The 17,515-nt window shown below is 38.7% G+C and overlaps 1 protein-coding gene across 24 annotated transcripts in view; it reads left to right on the top strand.

Moving 5' to 3' along the window:
- The window catches only part of LOC126871101 (disks large 1 tumor suppressor protein), a 529,262-nt gene that overhangs the window by 272,527 nt on the left and 239,220 nt on the right, over positions 1–17,515 (top strand). For all 24 annotated transcript variants that reach the window (XM_050629536.1, XM_050629531.1, XM_050629535.1 and 21 more), the window contains one exon: positions 372–508. In XM_050629536.1, the coding sequence (XP_050485493.1) occupies positions 372–508 (137 nt within the window). The remainder of the gene's footprint in view (positions 1–371; positions 509–17,515) is intronic.

Raw genomic sequence — 17,515 nt, 5'->3', positions numbered from 1 at the left:
GAGAATATTATGAATGTTTACATCCTAATTATTTAGTGAATAATTTACTTGAATACTTTATATTTATTTTCTTTCTTTAACGTTTTCTTGAGAATATCACCAAGCGTTATTACAGATCTACGTTTGTGTCGAATATATTAGAATACATCTATCTTACTATATTGAATGTTAAATCAATACACTGTATTTATAGTGTATGTATGCATGGAACATACGTAATACATTAAACCATCGAATGTCAAATTTCACTATAAGAGGCGATACATATATATTGTATAAATGTATTTAGGGCTTGAAATCAAAGGACGCTATCGTAAACGTCAATAAAGAGGACGCATTAATTTGACATGACGCTTTGCGGACTGTTGCAGATATCCAGGAGTTTTACGAGCTGACGCTGCTCGACGAGTCAAAATCGGTGCAGCAGAAAACGGCGGAGACGATCCGCATCGCCGACAAATGGGAAGCCAGTGATGGGCCAATTACGCCGACCTTCGCTCAAAACGACGTGAGTTTGGTTACAAAATATATATTTTCGTGTACCGATATTTCATGGCGGTGCGAGCTTTATCATTTCCGTGCGAGAATATTGGCTCCGAGATAGGGTGAGAAAGAGAGCACAAGGGAGAACAAACAGGGATAGATAGGGACGCATGTATTCGTTACGCGTTCATGGTCGCGGCACGAATTCAGCCGTTCCCCCTGGAATTTCGTTTTCCGAGTTGGCTATCGCGGTCGAACGTTTATTAGAATTCCATGATGCCAGGGCTCTTTTCATTTGCCGCATGTCCATCGTACACCTGGAGCATCGAAACGCACCAGACGAATCAAGAGAGTAGAATTCGCTTTCACCCCGACCATCAAATCTCTTGGTTCAAACGACATCCTCGAACATATTAAAGAAATCGCTTTGCTCGAATCGTTTAATTAAAGCAGCCTACAGAAAGCACGCGTTCCACGTTCAATCGTATGCGCGTTCGATCTTTTACAGTTGGTTACACGGTTTCATTAGAACTACCATGTTGCTACTTGGAACATTATTGTATCGCTGGCTTTCTTTACTTTTCTTTCTCTGCTTGTCTTCGATATTCTTAAGTTTCGTTATAGATCAGTTAATCACCGAACGACGGAACGAAAATGCCGATGACGGAAATGAAATTCTTGGAACATTTTAAGCCGCCCTGTCGAGTACTAATCACACGGCTGCTCATCGGTAGAAGAGGAGAGGAAGGAATGAACGGGGACAGGTGCCACGCAATTAGCGCCCGTAATTATAATCCAAGAGTCGATTGGCCCGTGGGACAGCATGGTATCATGCTAGACCGATCAATCGCCGAACCCCCGATTTTAATTGCTAATTGCTTCCGTCCCACGGTTCTCCATCGTGCGGCGTGTCGTCGTGGCCGATCGACGACGTGATGCGGCTCGACGCAACGATGCACCGTGCAACGACTGCAAATCGTACGACTCGCTCGCGTTCTCCGCATTGCAATGCCAGCCACGTCTCGCTCATCCCCTTCGTCGTCTCCGGATCCACTCGATTTCGATCGTCTCCCAATGCTAATGACGTCCCGGAATTTATGGATCGTTGAGATTTAATTAGTCGGAATTGATTCTTTCACGCTTTCCTTCCGAAGGAAATTAATTTCTTTGCCATTATCGCCACTATTTTCTTTCAGATAATTTCCATTTAATGTTCCGTTGGAATACATGTGAAAATTAGATTCAACTGAAAGATCTGTGAAGGTAGATTTCTTATATATCCTAAATTAAAAATAAAATAAATTTTATCATTTCTCCTTTCTATAAGAAAACATAACAGTGGAAAATTGTGAGATAAAAGGATAAACTTTTATTTCCCTTGTTCCTAACTGCATCAGTAAATTTGCTCGAGACACAGTAGAGATGTGAGAGCGTCGATGAAAGGGTCATTAAACGCGATCATATAAATTAGCGTTGGCGATGTTACGTTTCCACAACTTATCTCCCGGATCTATTTCCCGCGGACGGCGTTCCCTTGTTCTCTTATATTAATTTGATTCCGAGACAGGCTGTATTGCATAGAGACGGTCGCAAAGGGGTTGGAAAATTTATTCGGCGTGCTTATTCCACAGGCTGGGGAATTTCGTTGCGTATAAATATAAGGGCCGTCGTTGTTGAAATTCTTATCCCGAGGAGACGCGTACACAAGCGACGAATAAACGAACGTGCGAGACTTGATGGTTCTCACCTGTGCGTACGAGACATGTTAAGCGCTCTCCGGGGGATAGAATGGTTTTCGCCGTTTACACAGGCGGATGGAACATAACATCCATTATAAAAAATTTTTCTCCGAGCGTTTGCCGAGCGAGCGCGCGTATCGTCTGCGCACAATTCGCGTTCGTACACCCTACCATCCTCTTTCTCAACTAGAACCACCAGGTTGTTCCATGCATTTGCGCTTGATTACCCCACGCGTGTACATACAAGCTGACCCCGTAATGGCGCAAACGTGGCAGCGCGTGGATATTAATGTCTCGTGATATTTTTACCAAAAAGAACGTTGTAAATTGAGCTCGAAACAAAGAATTTTATAAACGTATTCTTTCATTGTTGACCAATAAAGCTCGACAAAATAAGGAACACAGAAAATGTAAATTAGTGACGTTGAACAAAATTAGCATAATACTTGTTTTCCGAGAAAGCTGTTACGTGAAGTTTTTATGTCGATGTTTATGAAATCGTGAATACTCAAGTGCGCCATGTACCGTGGTTATCGGACGTTGTAATATAGGATGGTATGCTCAAGTAGATACTGTCATGTATACACAAGGTTTGATTGAATTGTCCGTGGTTCCAGTGCATTCTACGTGCTCGAGGTTCAACGGAATTTCAACCAGACATCGGTCTCTTTGACATCCTATTTAAAGCGAACACGTGCAAGTATCCATAAGTAATTTGCCATCGAGTGGATATCACCGTATTTATTTGTTATTCGACATCGATGATATTCGCGTCGAATATTGAAAACAATTTTACTCGTCATAGTTTTTTCCATGCAACATACAAACAGTAATAGCAAAGTATTTAAACGTTGTCTGCATTAAGCGTAACTCTTTTTCGCAACAATAAATTCGAGGTGTTACGGGTAGGCTAAAGCGAAAGAACGATTTCTTTACTTTTCACGACGATCGTACGATATTTCGCGGAAAGTCGAAGTAAAAGGACGATTATAGGAGAAACGTGCGAAAGAAATTGCAGGTGACCGAAAAGCCGATTGCAACTGTGACCAAAGGTTTATTACAACACGTCGTAATTGACAGTTGGCTGAGCCAAGGTAGGTTAAGCTGGAAATTAGTTCTCTATTACTGGATTTCTGCCACGTTGAAACACTTTTCACATAATTACCACCCCATGTGTAATAACCAAACATTATTCGCGTCGGTCGGTGTGCCGGCTACTCCCACTAGCTCCATTAAAAAGCGTTTCATAATATTAGCGCGATTCTTTCTGTAATCGGCGAGGGACCAGTTAGTAAATGCATGCTTAATTAATCACCGTTAAAACGTTCGGCCGCGTGAATAACGCTGGCAAAACGAGCCATGGATAAACACTTTCGGTTTTCACCGTTTCATAAAAGACCGATGGAAAAAAGTGCTGTTTATCGAAGAGCGTGTTAAACGCTAACAACTTGTTTCATCGATAAAGTCGTGTATATTTGCTATGCCGGTCAGTATTCTCAAACAATGGATCGACGACGAGAGTTAACAACTTTCGATGGTACATTAAACGCGTGTTCATTACTGTTTCGTAACGGTGATTGTCTTTGTCGTATAGCGATCGCGATCTCTCGCGGTCTCCCCAACTATCGAAATTTCGGAACGCATTCGCCGATCGCTATCGTTGCGGCGAGATGAACTCGTACGCTTTACGAGCAGAAATTTCTCTCAGAGCGTTTCAAAGGCCATAACTATCTTCCAGATAGATATCTGTTTTACATGTATATCGTTCGACAGTTCGAACTTCAAAAGTATCATCGCCAACGTGAATATCTTATCCCCCTTGATAAATTCCAGCATTAGCGCGTAAAAGGGTAATAACAAGGGTCTACTTTTACATTTACTGCATTTATTCAGGAATAAGTAATACATTTTGCCGTAATTAACAGCACAGTTTAAACGCGACTTGATTGCGTTTAATTTCGATCGCTCTAATTAATTAATTAATTACGTACACTGATTTTCTATACGCTTCCGCAATTGATAAATGGCATTATTATCAGTGGAACACACACGTCGCATATTTGCGTGAGCAGAGAAAATGGTCGTATAATTGATACAACCCTTTCTCGATTTCTTCCCTCCTTTAAAACGGAGTCGACTTTCCGAAAATTTGAAACGATGGTCACAAATCAGAGAGTTCTGGCGTCAACGTTCACCGGATATTACAAACAGCGATCGTGTGTTGGCGTTTATCTGATTCCCCTTTATGATTCGACTGCGCAAAAAAATAAAGAGAATGAAAGCAACGGATAATAAAAATCCTGCTATCTGAAGAGAACGATGCACTGGAGCACACGACTGCTGTTCGTTTGCCCGCTGAACCGCCTTCCGAAATTTACGATATGGCCAGGGCATTTCGCATAAAATCAGCTTTAAACCGTTCGATCAGGGACGTGGAGAAAAACAGACAAAGAGACGTAGATGGTGAAAGAGAGACGTGAAATAGGGGTAGAGAGTCGAAAGAAACAACGTGAGGGAGTAATGGCCGAGCTGTATACGCGCGATATTTCCCTTGTTTATTTTCCATTACTCTGCAGAAAGCAGCTGTCCGTTGCCGTTGTGGAATACGTACGGCAATGATAAGGGGTGGTTGATAACCGTGCTCCAGTATATAATGGAAAATTGCGCCTTCGACTCGACAAGCCATTTCGTGCAGTGGCGCGAAACTCGCGTTGCGGAAACCTTCCACTGCATGATCGCTTCCTCTCTTTTATAGATTGCCTTGTACGAATCACTCAAACGCTAGCCGATTTCCCGCGGGACCGCGCAAAATCGATAAAGATTCCTTTACTTCTTCTTAGCTTGCCACGCCACAGAACGAAGGATCGAATACTCTCTCGCACGTTGTTTTCAGCGAGCACTCACTTCGGGTGGGATGAGATTAAAGCGTCGTCGTTTTTTAAGCGGCCAGCTTCCGATCAATGCTCCAAGATTTTTAAAACGTCGACAAACACGAGCCGGAGTGGAATTTGTTCGATGGTTTGCTCGTTATACGGTCGATCGATCGATCGTCGACTCCTTCGGACAAATTGGAATTCTACGCGATTCTGATGCAAGGAGTGAACCGTGATATGAACGTTATCGGAGGAATGAATGGACCGTGGTTGCTGTTTGTTCGACTGGAATTTGTTCAAAGGGACGTCTTAAGCCGAGCTGAAAATTAAATTGCTTCTCTCAGCTCTTAATGGAGATAGGATTTTGTTGTGATTACTCTAAAGACTGATCTGAAACGTTGATTTTGTAACGATGGTTTAATAATAGACATTGTTGTTTAACTTTATGGCTATTTTGTTTCGTTTTATGCTTAATCCTTCTGTGGTTTTATTATTGTTGTTTCGAAGGAACAACACCAGAAGTTTTCGAAGCAACGTTAAAAAAGGAAGAAATTATACTCTGGAATATGTAGCGGTGCACTTAAGAAGGTGTAAATCACAAGAATGGCCATTCTGATCTGTGAAATATTGTATCCTCGCCGTCTTACAGGAAACGCCGTAGGTGGGCACGTATCTGAAATTTATGCCCTGTTTTCAATTCCCGCCTACGCCGCTGTGAAACTACTTTCGGTCACCGTTATTCATTTTTTCATAAATTTCAGGAACTAACGTGAGTCCGAAGAATATGTTGCAACAATTTTTTTTCGACCACCCTAGCAAGCGTTTTACCCTCGTACATCAAACGTGTCAACGCCAGAATACGTTCTTATCGGTTAGAAATTGGAAAAAACAGAGAGCAACCGAAATAGTGAACGCTCAATCTCTCGTTAGATAAAAATTGTCGAAGACGCGCACTTGCTGTAATAACATAGCAAAATGGTAAACGTCGATATACATTTGTCCTTCTAATAAATTCGATCGTTACGTTTCTTGTACCGTTTCCAACAGGATATTTTAAGAGAAGTGGTGTTAGAACGGTGTGTAACGACATTTGAATAATTGTTTAGCAGTTGCCAAGACAAAAGTTGGGCGGGGGTATCCTTGTTTAAAGCTTTCGCATAATCGCATATGGTTAACCAGACGCGCAGTTACCGTAAGACGGTACCGAAGCCATGATATATTACCGTTTTCACCGGGACAAATGGAATTTATAGTAGCACTCGGCTAAAACCCATTTCCCTCGGATACCACGTTCGTTTCCGATAAAAGGAGGAAACTCCAAACGAGAGCACTCTCGGCCCCACAACCTTACAGTGTATTCGTTGCGGTTGGGACTTAATGCATCGTATGCACTCGATGCATTCATTTGCGAAATTCTGCGAGAGATCTCTTCTCTTCTTCTTTTTCTTAGTTCGGTCAGAAAAATGAAGAGAACGTATTTTCCTTTTTCTCTGTCCCTTTTTTGCACGGAGAAAAGGTACTCGTTTCGAGAAATTCTCAGAATCGCGTGTTTCTCGACAATAGGATTCGCATCTTCCCATTTAGACGCGTGTCAGCGCGTTCTTCAGCTTGATACGTTTTAAAAATTTGTTGATTTGAAAAGGTGAAGTTGCTTATAGTTTACTAGCTAGAATCGTTATTCAATGTTCTTATGAATCCTTCTATTAATACTGTTGAGCACCATCGTCAAAATATTGTAAATTATCTTTCTTTGAACGGAACTGTAAAAAAAAGCTGTCTGGAAGAGCAATACATTCTAAAATCATGTTCTATACGTTTTTAATCAAGCAATCAATCAAGTTATCAATTCGTTGTAACTGGTCGAATTGTAATCCGTCGAAAGGACTCAAGGACGCATCCAAATGGTTAACTCTTAACCGGTCTTCTCTTTGCACTCGAAACACAGCTATATACTATATACATATACATACGTGATGAATCACAGATAGACCCACAGTGGGCATCGCGAGCAAGTGAAATGGTGCAACAGGTAGGGTCAATATCGACCAATTTCGCAATATTCAAAAGCTCTACCTTTATTGGCGCAACGATTCTTTAAAGATAGCAATGAGTTAATTAGTATTGGCCTGTCCGTCAAAATGCAATGATTTTAGATTCTAATGAATCAGCCGCAAAAAATTGTTCTAAAGATTATACGATCGATTAAAAGTCAATTTAAATGTACATATAAATAATTATTTAGTGTGAAGAAAATTGTTGTTGGATAACGCAAGTTTTCAATAATTTCGAATTACCTAGATATTTTTCTTCCGTAGTTTCCCTCACTTTGTGATTTTATCTTCTTTAACAAGGATATCATAATCATTACTTTTCGTTGCACTCTTCTGTGAGCTTGCCGGTGTTCCTCGTTTCTCATCCTAAAACAGAGATAATGTCAGCAATAACAGAGACACAGGCACAACTAATCTACAACCTTCCACTGAATTTAATTTGATTCAACCTCGATAAGAACTTTGCATTGCTTCCACAGTTTCATATTTTTCCTCTTCGATAAGAACTTCAACGCTCTATGAAATTCTAGGCTGCCAGGGTTTCTAAGCGGAGTACATAAAATATTCGTATAATAAAATATTTACTGATATGGTACTTTAAGAATTCCATGTAATTTGATACCATTATATTTCAATGACGCATCAATCATTCATGAAAGGCAAATAGAATTATAGTAGATACAAATTGGACAGTGATCGATCAGATGAAAGTTAAATAAAAATGGAAAGTAACAAACTGAATTTTACTCTGACGGACGGACAAGATTAATAATTCGATCTGGGACATTCAGGGTCAATACGGAAGCTTTGTTTTTATACGTAAGCTTTACAAACATTCGACCTTGGAAGCGTGAGATCAAACTGAAAACTTCATTTTCAAGTGAAGTATTTCATCCTAAAAGCTCACGCTTAAGCCTACAACTCTATTTTCGTACAGAGACAAGATAATAATATGCATGTTGAGAGTAAAAAACGTCTTTTTGATTTTAAGTAAGTATAACATACACCAGTACACAACATCTATTAATAATCAACCCTGCGTATATCTTGTTAGCCAGCGATTGCTCGAGGATGCACACAGTGGGTTTAATAAGGTGTGTATGCATTATACGTGTCAGGTTCTTGTTGGCCAACGTCATTTCAGCTAAAGGCAACTACGTTAATCGGGCGTTAATATCAGCTAGATACATGTATGGATGCACTTACATGAGCTTACTTGATCTCGAGTAAATGCTCTGTCCTGTCACTTATACTATCAAATTGGATCGCGTGACATCATAAGCTCTTGGTACTACGTAGATAAACCTTCCGAATACCTCTGACCCTACCTATTACCTATGATAAAGTAGGATCCATTTGACTTGGAGCTTATCAGTCGCTTTCTCCGTAGCTTCTCTTTTATTCTTCCTCTTTTCGGAGAAACTTCGCGAGAGAGTGAATCGTTTTAGTAATTTCTCGTAGTAACACACAAATGTTAGTCGAAAAATGTACGTCTTTTGTGAGCCACTTTCTATGGAAGGAAGGAAGAAGCGAATTTACGACCGTTCGATTTTTCAAACGACGTTAACGTCCCTTTATATTCATCGCGGTATGAACGTGCCACGATGTATTTCTTCTACGAGACATGTTTTGTAGTATTCATTCCAAAAGGATGATACACGTTATCAGTATTTGTGGTCTTTTAAGAAAATGGCACACAATATTCCCATAGGTACATTACAAGACCGTTCCCCGAAATAATGTCGGACCTCTTGTATCTAGCGCTACCTAGAATACTCAAAATTTTCTACTGCGTTTGCAAATCGCGTAACACATCTCGTTTCGCGCAACTCTCGCGCACTTATCTATGAATAAGATGTAATAAAATATAGCATAATGCCCAGGTCGACCATAATCGTGTGTGTGTAAATTCTCTTACGTAAATGGTCCATGCTTTTTCCATTTAGAGTAAACATTAGTCGAATAAGGACGGGGTTAGCAAAATATTTAAAGTTAGTGAGAAACAATGCGATGAATGTGACGAATGCTAGGCAGTATTCCTGCAAAGTTTCTTCGTTTCATTTGTGTTTTGTTCCGAGGGCAATCTTTTTTTTTTTAGTTTAACACTAGCATCACCAGAGAGATTAAAATGATCACTTCGTAATTTTCCGCAGAAATTTTATGGATCCCTTGCACTGTGTACTTTATCATATACCTTCCATTTTAATTTTCTTTGCTATAAGTTCTATTCTACATTCATTCGTAGTTCTAGCGTTAAGAAACTACACTTGGAGATTTATGTATTTTCTCGAATAACGATTGCAAATGGAGTTAAGCGTGAAAAAAATAAACGCGATAACTTGGCGATCGTAAATTAGGAAAATTTGCCTGCATTAAAACTTCCTATAGCGTTGTTCCCTATTTTCTCCTTTCATCGGCTTGACATTGTTTCGTAGAGGTCGTTGATAGCACGATTGTCTCTTCGAGGAAGTTAATCGCGTGTAACATTGCTTCTCTGTATCGCCATTCCCCCATCCCTCGTATCTTCTTGCCCTGTATTCTTTTGCTAGTTCCTTTCTTCTTTTCATAGCACATTACGCCGGCGAACAATGCCACATTGATTTTTTCGTTTTTGCTTTCTCATCTCTCCACTGCTCCTTCTAACGCTGGTAATGATACAGTTCCTCGCGTGGAACTTCGCCTATATTCATATTTTCGCTACTAACATCTTTTTCCTTTTTCGTATGACTATATTTTAAAGTGGTCCCATTAACAATACAATCACCTACTAACATTATTTTGTTACAAAATATCTGTTTTCGTGTGTACTCATTCTCTTTAGTACGAGTAATATAATTATTAGAATAATGTACAAGAATGAGGAAGATATGTATTTAAAAGAAAGTTGTAACCCCTTACTTTTTTAATAAGGCATTTAAAATTTTAAATGTTACTACAACATTCCTTTAATTTATACTGCGATTCTCTCCAAGTTCGCGCATTTTTATTTTCCATGCGTATATCTTTCTCGCTACTCTTCGTCTTGGCCGTCTAACGGGAACAGCCACATTCGTTTAACCTTCACCCTTAAATTTTCCGCCCTCACAATAGTGTCTGAAGTTTGTGGAGGCGACACGAGTTACGACATCTCGTTACACCCCCCACAAAATATATATGCGGTACTCGGAACGCCTTCTCGCGTAGCTTCGAAGCCATTTTCAGTGTACTCGACACCAACTACCAAATTCCTTTACTTACGCCATTTTCGACTTAACCTATACGTATTTTTTTATCATGTTAACCAAAAGAGATATATCGTGAAAAATTTGTTTTGTCCATAACTTAGACAATCAAATTTTAAACAGAAACTTTCAGGCTTTTCGAAGCCCTCTAATATTACGTATCATGTCAGTGATAAATCGGATTAACTACTGCTTCGTTCGCAAGAACATAATCATTGTCTTCGTCGAAGCTGTTAATAACATCAGCAAGGAGTTATAATCTCGACGCTTCTTAATCCACTGTTTCCATAGCTTCTCGTGTCGCTAGCTTTCCTGTGCAAGCTTTCACAGGTTGATCTCTTTTACTTATATCATATCATATCATAAGCTTCCAATAAATTCTATCGGTATTTCTTATACATCTATGATTTTATCATTCTTCTATTTTTATCCTAATAAACAGTATTATACTAATAATTTATTTTTCTTGAAATTTTGATATTTTTGCTCATAAATTTTTTCCTTCCACTTCGTCCTTTCCCTCCCTTTCTCGTCTTTTGTTAGCTACCTTTTATCACCGGTATTCCACAATTTTCTACCACGTAGCCAGCTCTTCGAGAAATCCTTCTCGGGCTGATTCAGACAAGATATCACATGGAACGGGGCCAACAAGAACCAGACACGCCCCACAGTCTCAGGCTTCCGGTGTTATAAGCAAAATGTTAGGAGTTCGGCAATTTGTCTGAGGGTGATTAATTTGTACCGGTATTTGGCCATTGCTTCAAGGGCCGACTAGTCAGTTCGGTCGCGGCTAAAATTTACGCACGGACAAATGAATACTATATAGCCAAGCTCCGTTAATATTGCAACGCACTCGAGCATTATCATCCGGCTCTCAGACATAACAGACGGTATTTTGAAATCTAGAAATGAATAATGGGAGTACGATAAAACATACTGTCTATCTGCAGTGCATTTTATTTAAGTTTATATCAAGCTTATTTGGAAATCGTATTTTTTCATTTTAATCGTATTTCTCTATTGTTAACACATTTCTCAACTTGACAGAAGATACGAAAGAATCGTTACTGATACGTATTATTTTTTGTTCCAATTTTATTATATTATAACACAGCTTTTTCATATCAAATATAACATATTTTCTATATATTTATGATATATTTAAAGATTCATTGATTAAATATCTTTTTGGTTTTTGAAACAAAAGTGTACTTGTATCATTGAAAGATTGCACTTGAAAATTGTAAAATTTATTAGTAACAGAAGAAGAACTTTTCTCGTTTATAAAGCATAAATTTTCACAATCTGGCTACAGCTTCTTTTTAAGAGAATCTTATATTTTGAAAAACCTCTCAACATTTTCTCCGACTGTACGTACTTTCTCGACTTAAATTTCTCGAAATAAGGGTATATATCAGAATTCTCGTTTGTGCGTGACATAACAAGCGAAAAAGTAGAAGTAGTATATTAGCTCGACGGAACAAGCAGCAGCCGTGAAGTTTCACAGAAGAGCATCATAACGTCTTATACGAAGAGTAAAGTGAGATTTGTCGAGCCATTTTAGGGATTAACATACCACCTGAAGTTTCCACGCGTTCAAGTATGTTTGAAATTGAAGGTATTTTCACGTTTTAGTATCTTAATGTTCCTGGTTGAATTCAAATCATTTCTCTAAGATGAGAAAGAAATTATGTAATATTAGTACGAACATCTGAGCGAGAATTCTGGAGTATTAGTCGTAGAAAGACTCTGTCTGCGGTCTAGATAGCTCAATTGGATAGTGTAGTCATCTGACCAACGAGGGTTCTGGCTTCGAATCCCAATTCACTAATCCGATTGATCTCTGATGGCTACAAGAAATTGAGAGGATAGATAGGAACGGGAAAAGGACGGAGGAAGGATAAGGAATGCGCGTCTCGATCTGGACATACGATTGGACTCGCCACTAAAGCTATCAGGATCTCCACCTTCGACGTAGGCACAATCATTGTTGAGTCGAGAAAGATTTGCATCTAAATGCTAAGTAAGAATCTATGGAAATGAAACTTATCAGAAAACCATTTGACAAATGCCTTGAGAACCACTAGAGTTATTAACCAAATTAAAATATTTCTTTTGCTTTAAATTATTAAAAAATCCGAGAATTCACAAGAAATTCAGCATAGAAAAACTCTTATCCTCAAATATTTATTGAAGTAAAAGAAATTATTACGTTTATAGCATCAATTTTCAACTAAGAAAAGAATTACCAAAAGATTTAATATAGATAAAATTGAGAGAATAATCACGAATATTTGGCCACTAATACCAGAAGTTATTCTTCAGAGAAAATATTAAAAAACCATTAACGAGTTTCATTACACGAAGGCAGCATGCCATTTGTTGATTGTCGGTGAACAAAGATGCACTTGGACGATATCCTTGTGTACAGCTTCCCTTGACTTGCGTAATTCCCAGGCAAGGTGTTCCATGTAGCACGCTACATGGAGGTAGTCCCATTCCAGACGGAACTTACGTCACCTATACGCGAGAGAACGGCGGTTTCATCCGACTTGATGGATGTGGCGTGCATCGTGAGGTCGCGGCTGGTTGCAACCTAGAAGCAGCCGTTTCGTGGCTGACAGAGAATAGAAACGCCTGAGGAATCAGCCAACCGAAAATTCAGGGAACCGAAACCGAATCCACTCGTGCCACCGCTTCCCGATATTAAACGTTGCTGTTTGACTACACGTTGCGCCGTATTAATCATCCAAGCTTCTTCGAAAAACTACTGCAATTTAGCTACTTCAACAAATTGAAAAGATACGTGAATTTCTGTCCTGGAATTCCTAGAATACATATGTACCTTGAAATATTCATCGCGTGAACGAATTCTTTTATTGTGTTTTTGTGTTGAAAATTTTTAAAAAGATTGCAGATGACAACTTTGACAATGTAATTCTGTATACAGTATAACTTTTAGAAAGATATGTAGCTGGACCGTGAATGCATTTGCATTTATGAAAAATAATATTATTATTACGCGATGAAATAAATCTGTATGTAGTTCTTTAATAGGCTGATAAAAATAACGATGGAGATATTTCATTATATATTTATATTCAAAATAAGAAAAGATTTACGATGGAACAAAGGATACAAATCAATGATAAACGATCTTTTGCGAAATAGCCTGACTCCAATTTGATACTGTAGGAACAAACACATGCTAGTTGAGTCGAAATAAGCTACGTATTTCTGTTATCGATCCAATTAATTGGTAATTGGCGATAATCGAAGATCAACGTCACGTTGTATTATAATTCCGGCAATAATTCCTGTTGTCCAACCGTTAACAATGACGATCAGCGAATCAAAATTTGAGGGGCGAATTTATGGAGAGTAAAGGATAGAGGGGAGCACCAAAGCAATGAGATCGTAATTATTATTATACGGTTCTATCAATTCCGTTATCATCATACGGCTCGCTTATGTACTCAACGTCGATGGATAGGTGGATAGTATTTGGGAATTCGACTGGTGGTTCCATTCTGCTTCTCTGACAATATTGACGACGCAAAGGGCAATGTGATGGCATCGAACCTATTGGCTCATTCATGAGTCTCTATTTTCGGCGAACATTCACTCGTAGAATGTACTGTGTGGACTGTATAATTATCTCCATTTGATCACTACAATGAATTATTACCGGTCTTGTATGGGATGTATACGAAAAAGAATATTTTCTTTGAAAAGTTTCTCCTTTAATTGAAGCCTGTAAAGTTTCGTTTTACCGAGTTTAATTATATTTAGGTAATTGGTTCTCGTCGCTTTTGTAATGCTCTCTAAACAATTTGACTTTGTAGAATTTGATGTCGAAATTGACAGAACGTTTTGGAAAGTTCGTGAAACTTTTGCCAGATTGATAGCTATTGTCATTAAATTCTTCGATCTGTCGGGCAGATCGAATTCGGAAATTCAATGGTTAGCTCGATTGCGTTTCTGTGTCAATATTGATCGTAAGAGCGATGTGATTGTGCTCACCTTGCGGGGAGCTCTAACCACGCTGAACTATCCGATGAATCCAAACCCGTGACACGAAACACACACCAAATAATTAACATCTGACAATTAAGATTTTGTAATTTTTTATATTAAGTATTAAACATACCTATCGTATATCATTCATATCAAAACAGAGTTGAAATATTTCATACGAAAAAATTTATTTCAATATTTATCCAGAATAATTATTATTAAAACGACACACCCATATCTGTGCTTCTACTTTGGGAAATGGAATGTATGCATAAAGTTGAAAGATATGCAGATTGAAGATTTAGATATACGTAGGTGAAGCGTATACGAAGACGAAGGAACGGTGAAACTCAAATGGTGATTCCATCTCACTTATGTGATAATATTGGCACGATTTCATTTACTTTATAGGAATCTGGTATCCGTGCTTTTGTTACTCAAGCGGCAAATTCCCAGAATAGATTTTCAATTCGGTTAGTTTCCGAACTACAGACGACGAGAGGAATTTTGCAATTGATTCACATGTCGTAATCTCCAATTCTCTGTCTCGTTTCGCTTCAAACCCCTTACCAAAACGTTACAAATTTAAACAAAAGTATTTATGTTTCATTCATTGAAATAATTCTTAAATTTCTATTTCTATTAATAATTTATCTAACAAAAAATTGTGGAATATCCAAGATAATAAAATGGTCGAGCAGGTCGATCAAATAACCTCGGGAATCGACTTCCATCGGCCATAATTTTGACGGATATGTCCTGCTAACTTCCACCGGTATAACGTCAATAAAAGCATCGGACGAACCCTCCGTATGTATCGAATCGGGTGTAAATTTCAAAAACGTTTGTCACTGGGACAACCGAGACGATATACGTCGTTGAACATGAGAAATGGCGTTGCTCGAGAAAGAGGCACCGCTCTCTTTACGTCGGCTGCAGCTTTTCACGGTGCAACGACATACGACGTCGTAACTTTCTTCGTTGTCGGTTCCTGATATTCCTTGAGCAGGCTCTAGTGGCCTACAGGAGGAACGATGAACAAAGCGGAGCACTATATATGTATAAGCGATAGTATACTTATTTCTAGCCGAATCGTTTAGACTATCTTTGCTCTTTGAAGGGATGCTTTCAGGATAAACACTATTTTATAAAGGATGAAGCGAAGAGAAGGAGGCACAGAGGGATGGAAAGTTCATTATGCGCGTACAGCATTAACTTGTTATTAATTGCAATTCAGTGTCGATATTTATGCAGATAATAGTGCATCAGGGGACATATTGCTTCTATACATATTGTATCGTGTATATAGTAATACTGTAAGTTGATTAAGCAATAAACAAACTTTGAACAGGGAATAGGATGGGAACAAAATATGGATGGAGTACGCATTGTCGTTATTAGGAGTAATTTGCTTTCGATGTTTAAACGTTTATTTCGAAACGAAATTTAGATTTAAACGAATATTTGGTACGAAAATTAGAAAATTCATTTGTAAAGCAATCACCGAATGAAAATGAAAAATCAGTTGACTCTTTGTCAGATTTGCTTCCAAGTATCTTTTTATTAATATAGCTTTCGTTGCTCGGATTACCAACAATTAGACGGTCGATCAGATTACACAGATTATGCAATTAGAATGCTTGCTGGCAGAAAAACGACAAGGGTGGGAAGCAATAAAGATTTCTCTTCAATTCCGCGCGCGATTCATAGCGTTTTCATTACTCTAGCGCGGCGGGCGCGGTCGAGTGTGACGGCAAACACTTTTCAACCCCAATGCAAAGGAGATTCTTATCTTATCGAATCATCTCAACTCCTAAAACCGAGAGATTGGACGCGCGCGCATAAAATCAGTTTCATTTTCCTTCGTTGTGCCTGCGCTTGTATATATTTATGCAGCTATATGCTTAATAATATCCAGCTGGTATGAAAACATTCTAAAAATGCTCTACATTCTAAAAAATTTTCTAATAGGAATGCTGTTTTTAAACGATATCCTTCTTCGTAGGAATTAAAAATTTGCAAAATATCTAAACTGAAATCGCATTAAAAAAAACAGAGGTTAATTATTTTACCGTGTAATTGGGAATCTTTGTACTTCAGAAGCAAAATAGAAAATGGTTCATACAGACAACTTTATCCAGTGATTTTTTAATTTATTGGTTTAACGTAACATCCATAACGTAACATTTAATTACTTTCAGCACCGGTCAAAAATTTTCATCGGAGTGTTATTTCCGTGCTTTTCCTGTTATCAGAAACCTCCGTTCATTTCGTTACTTAGTTTGCCATAGCAAGCGCACGTCCTAGATTCTCTTGGTGGCAGATAATTCAGTTATCGCGTCATTCAGCCGCGCCAAGGGTTTCCGATCTTATTCCCAACGTTCCCCAGAGATTTCCACTTCCGTTTCTAATCAATATAAATCGAGCTAGACGTACCAGTTCGTCTCGCGGCAAGAAACAAAGAGGGAGCGTCTAGACGAGAGAGGAAAGCCGGCAGACAGAGGGGGTAACGAAATAACGAAGTGACATTTCTGCCTATCAGTCGTGATTTCGCTCGAATAAAAGCATTTAAAACGGAATAATTAAGGTTGCTTTATCGCCACTGTTTAAACAAAAGTGTTCCGTTTTAATTACTCAGATGAGGGTTCTTCATTTCCATATCGATTCACTTAGTCGAATCGTCTTAAACGAATCGAGACATCGTGCGCTATGCTTCCCTTGGATTTTCATCTCTTATACCGTCCCGTTTTAATATACGTTTAATATATTCTCGATCAGTCGGCAGGAATTTTTTCTTCGTCGGGTACGTCATAATGCAAATTCCCGGTGGAAACCGTAAATTACAAATTAGGAATTCGTCTGTTCTCCATAGAAAGGGCTATCATGGAATTTAAAAAAGAGAAAAAAGGAATAAACTAGATGGATACGATAAAACCTTTCGAAGCAAACCATCGTTTTCGAAGAAGCTATAGGCCCTGAGTGGAATTATTTTCACAAGGAAGTCTATTTTTATCGATAGTTATTTTTTGTTCGTTCGTCCTTCTTTCGCCCTTTCTCTTTCCTCGGTCTTTCATCTTCGTCTCGCACGCAGCTGCTTGGCTTCTGCTCGTTTCTTACACACCTTCATCCAC

This window comes from Bombus huntii, chromosome 11 (genome assembly GCF_024542735.1).
Source record: "Bombus huntii isolate Logan2020A chromosome 11, iyBomHunt1.1, whole genome shotgun sequence".
NCBI classification, from domain to species: Eukaryota; Metazoa; Arthropoda; class Insecta; order Hymenoptera; family Apidae; genus Bombus; species Bombus huntii.
The sequence above is the reverse complement of the archived record's forward strand: the minus strand, read 5'-3'. Positions and strand labels throughout refer to the sequence as shown.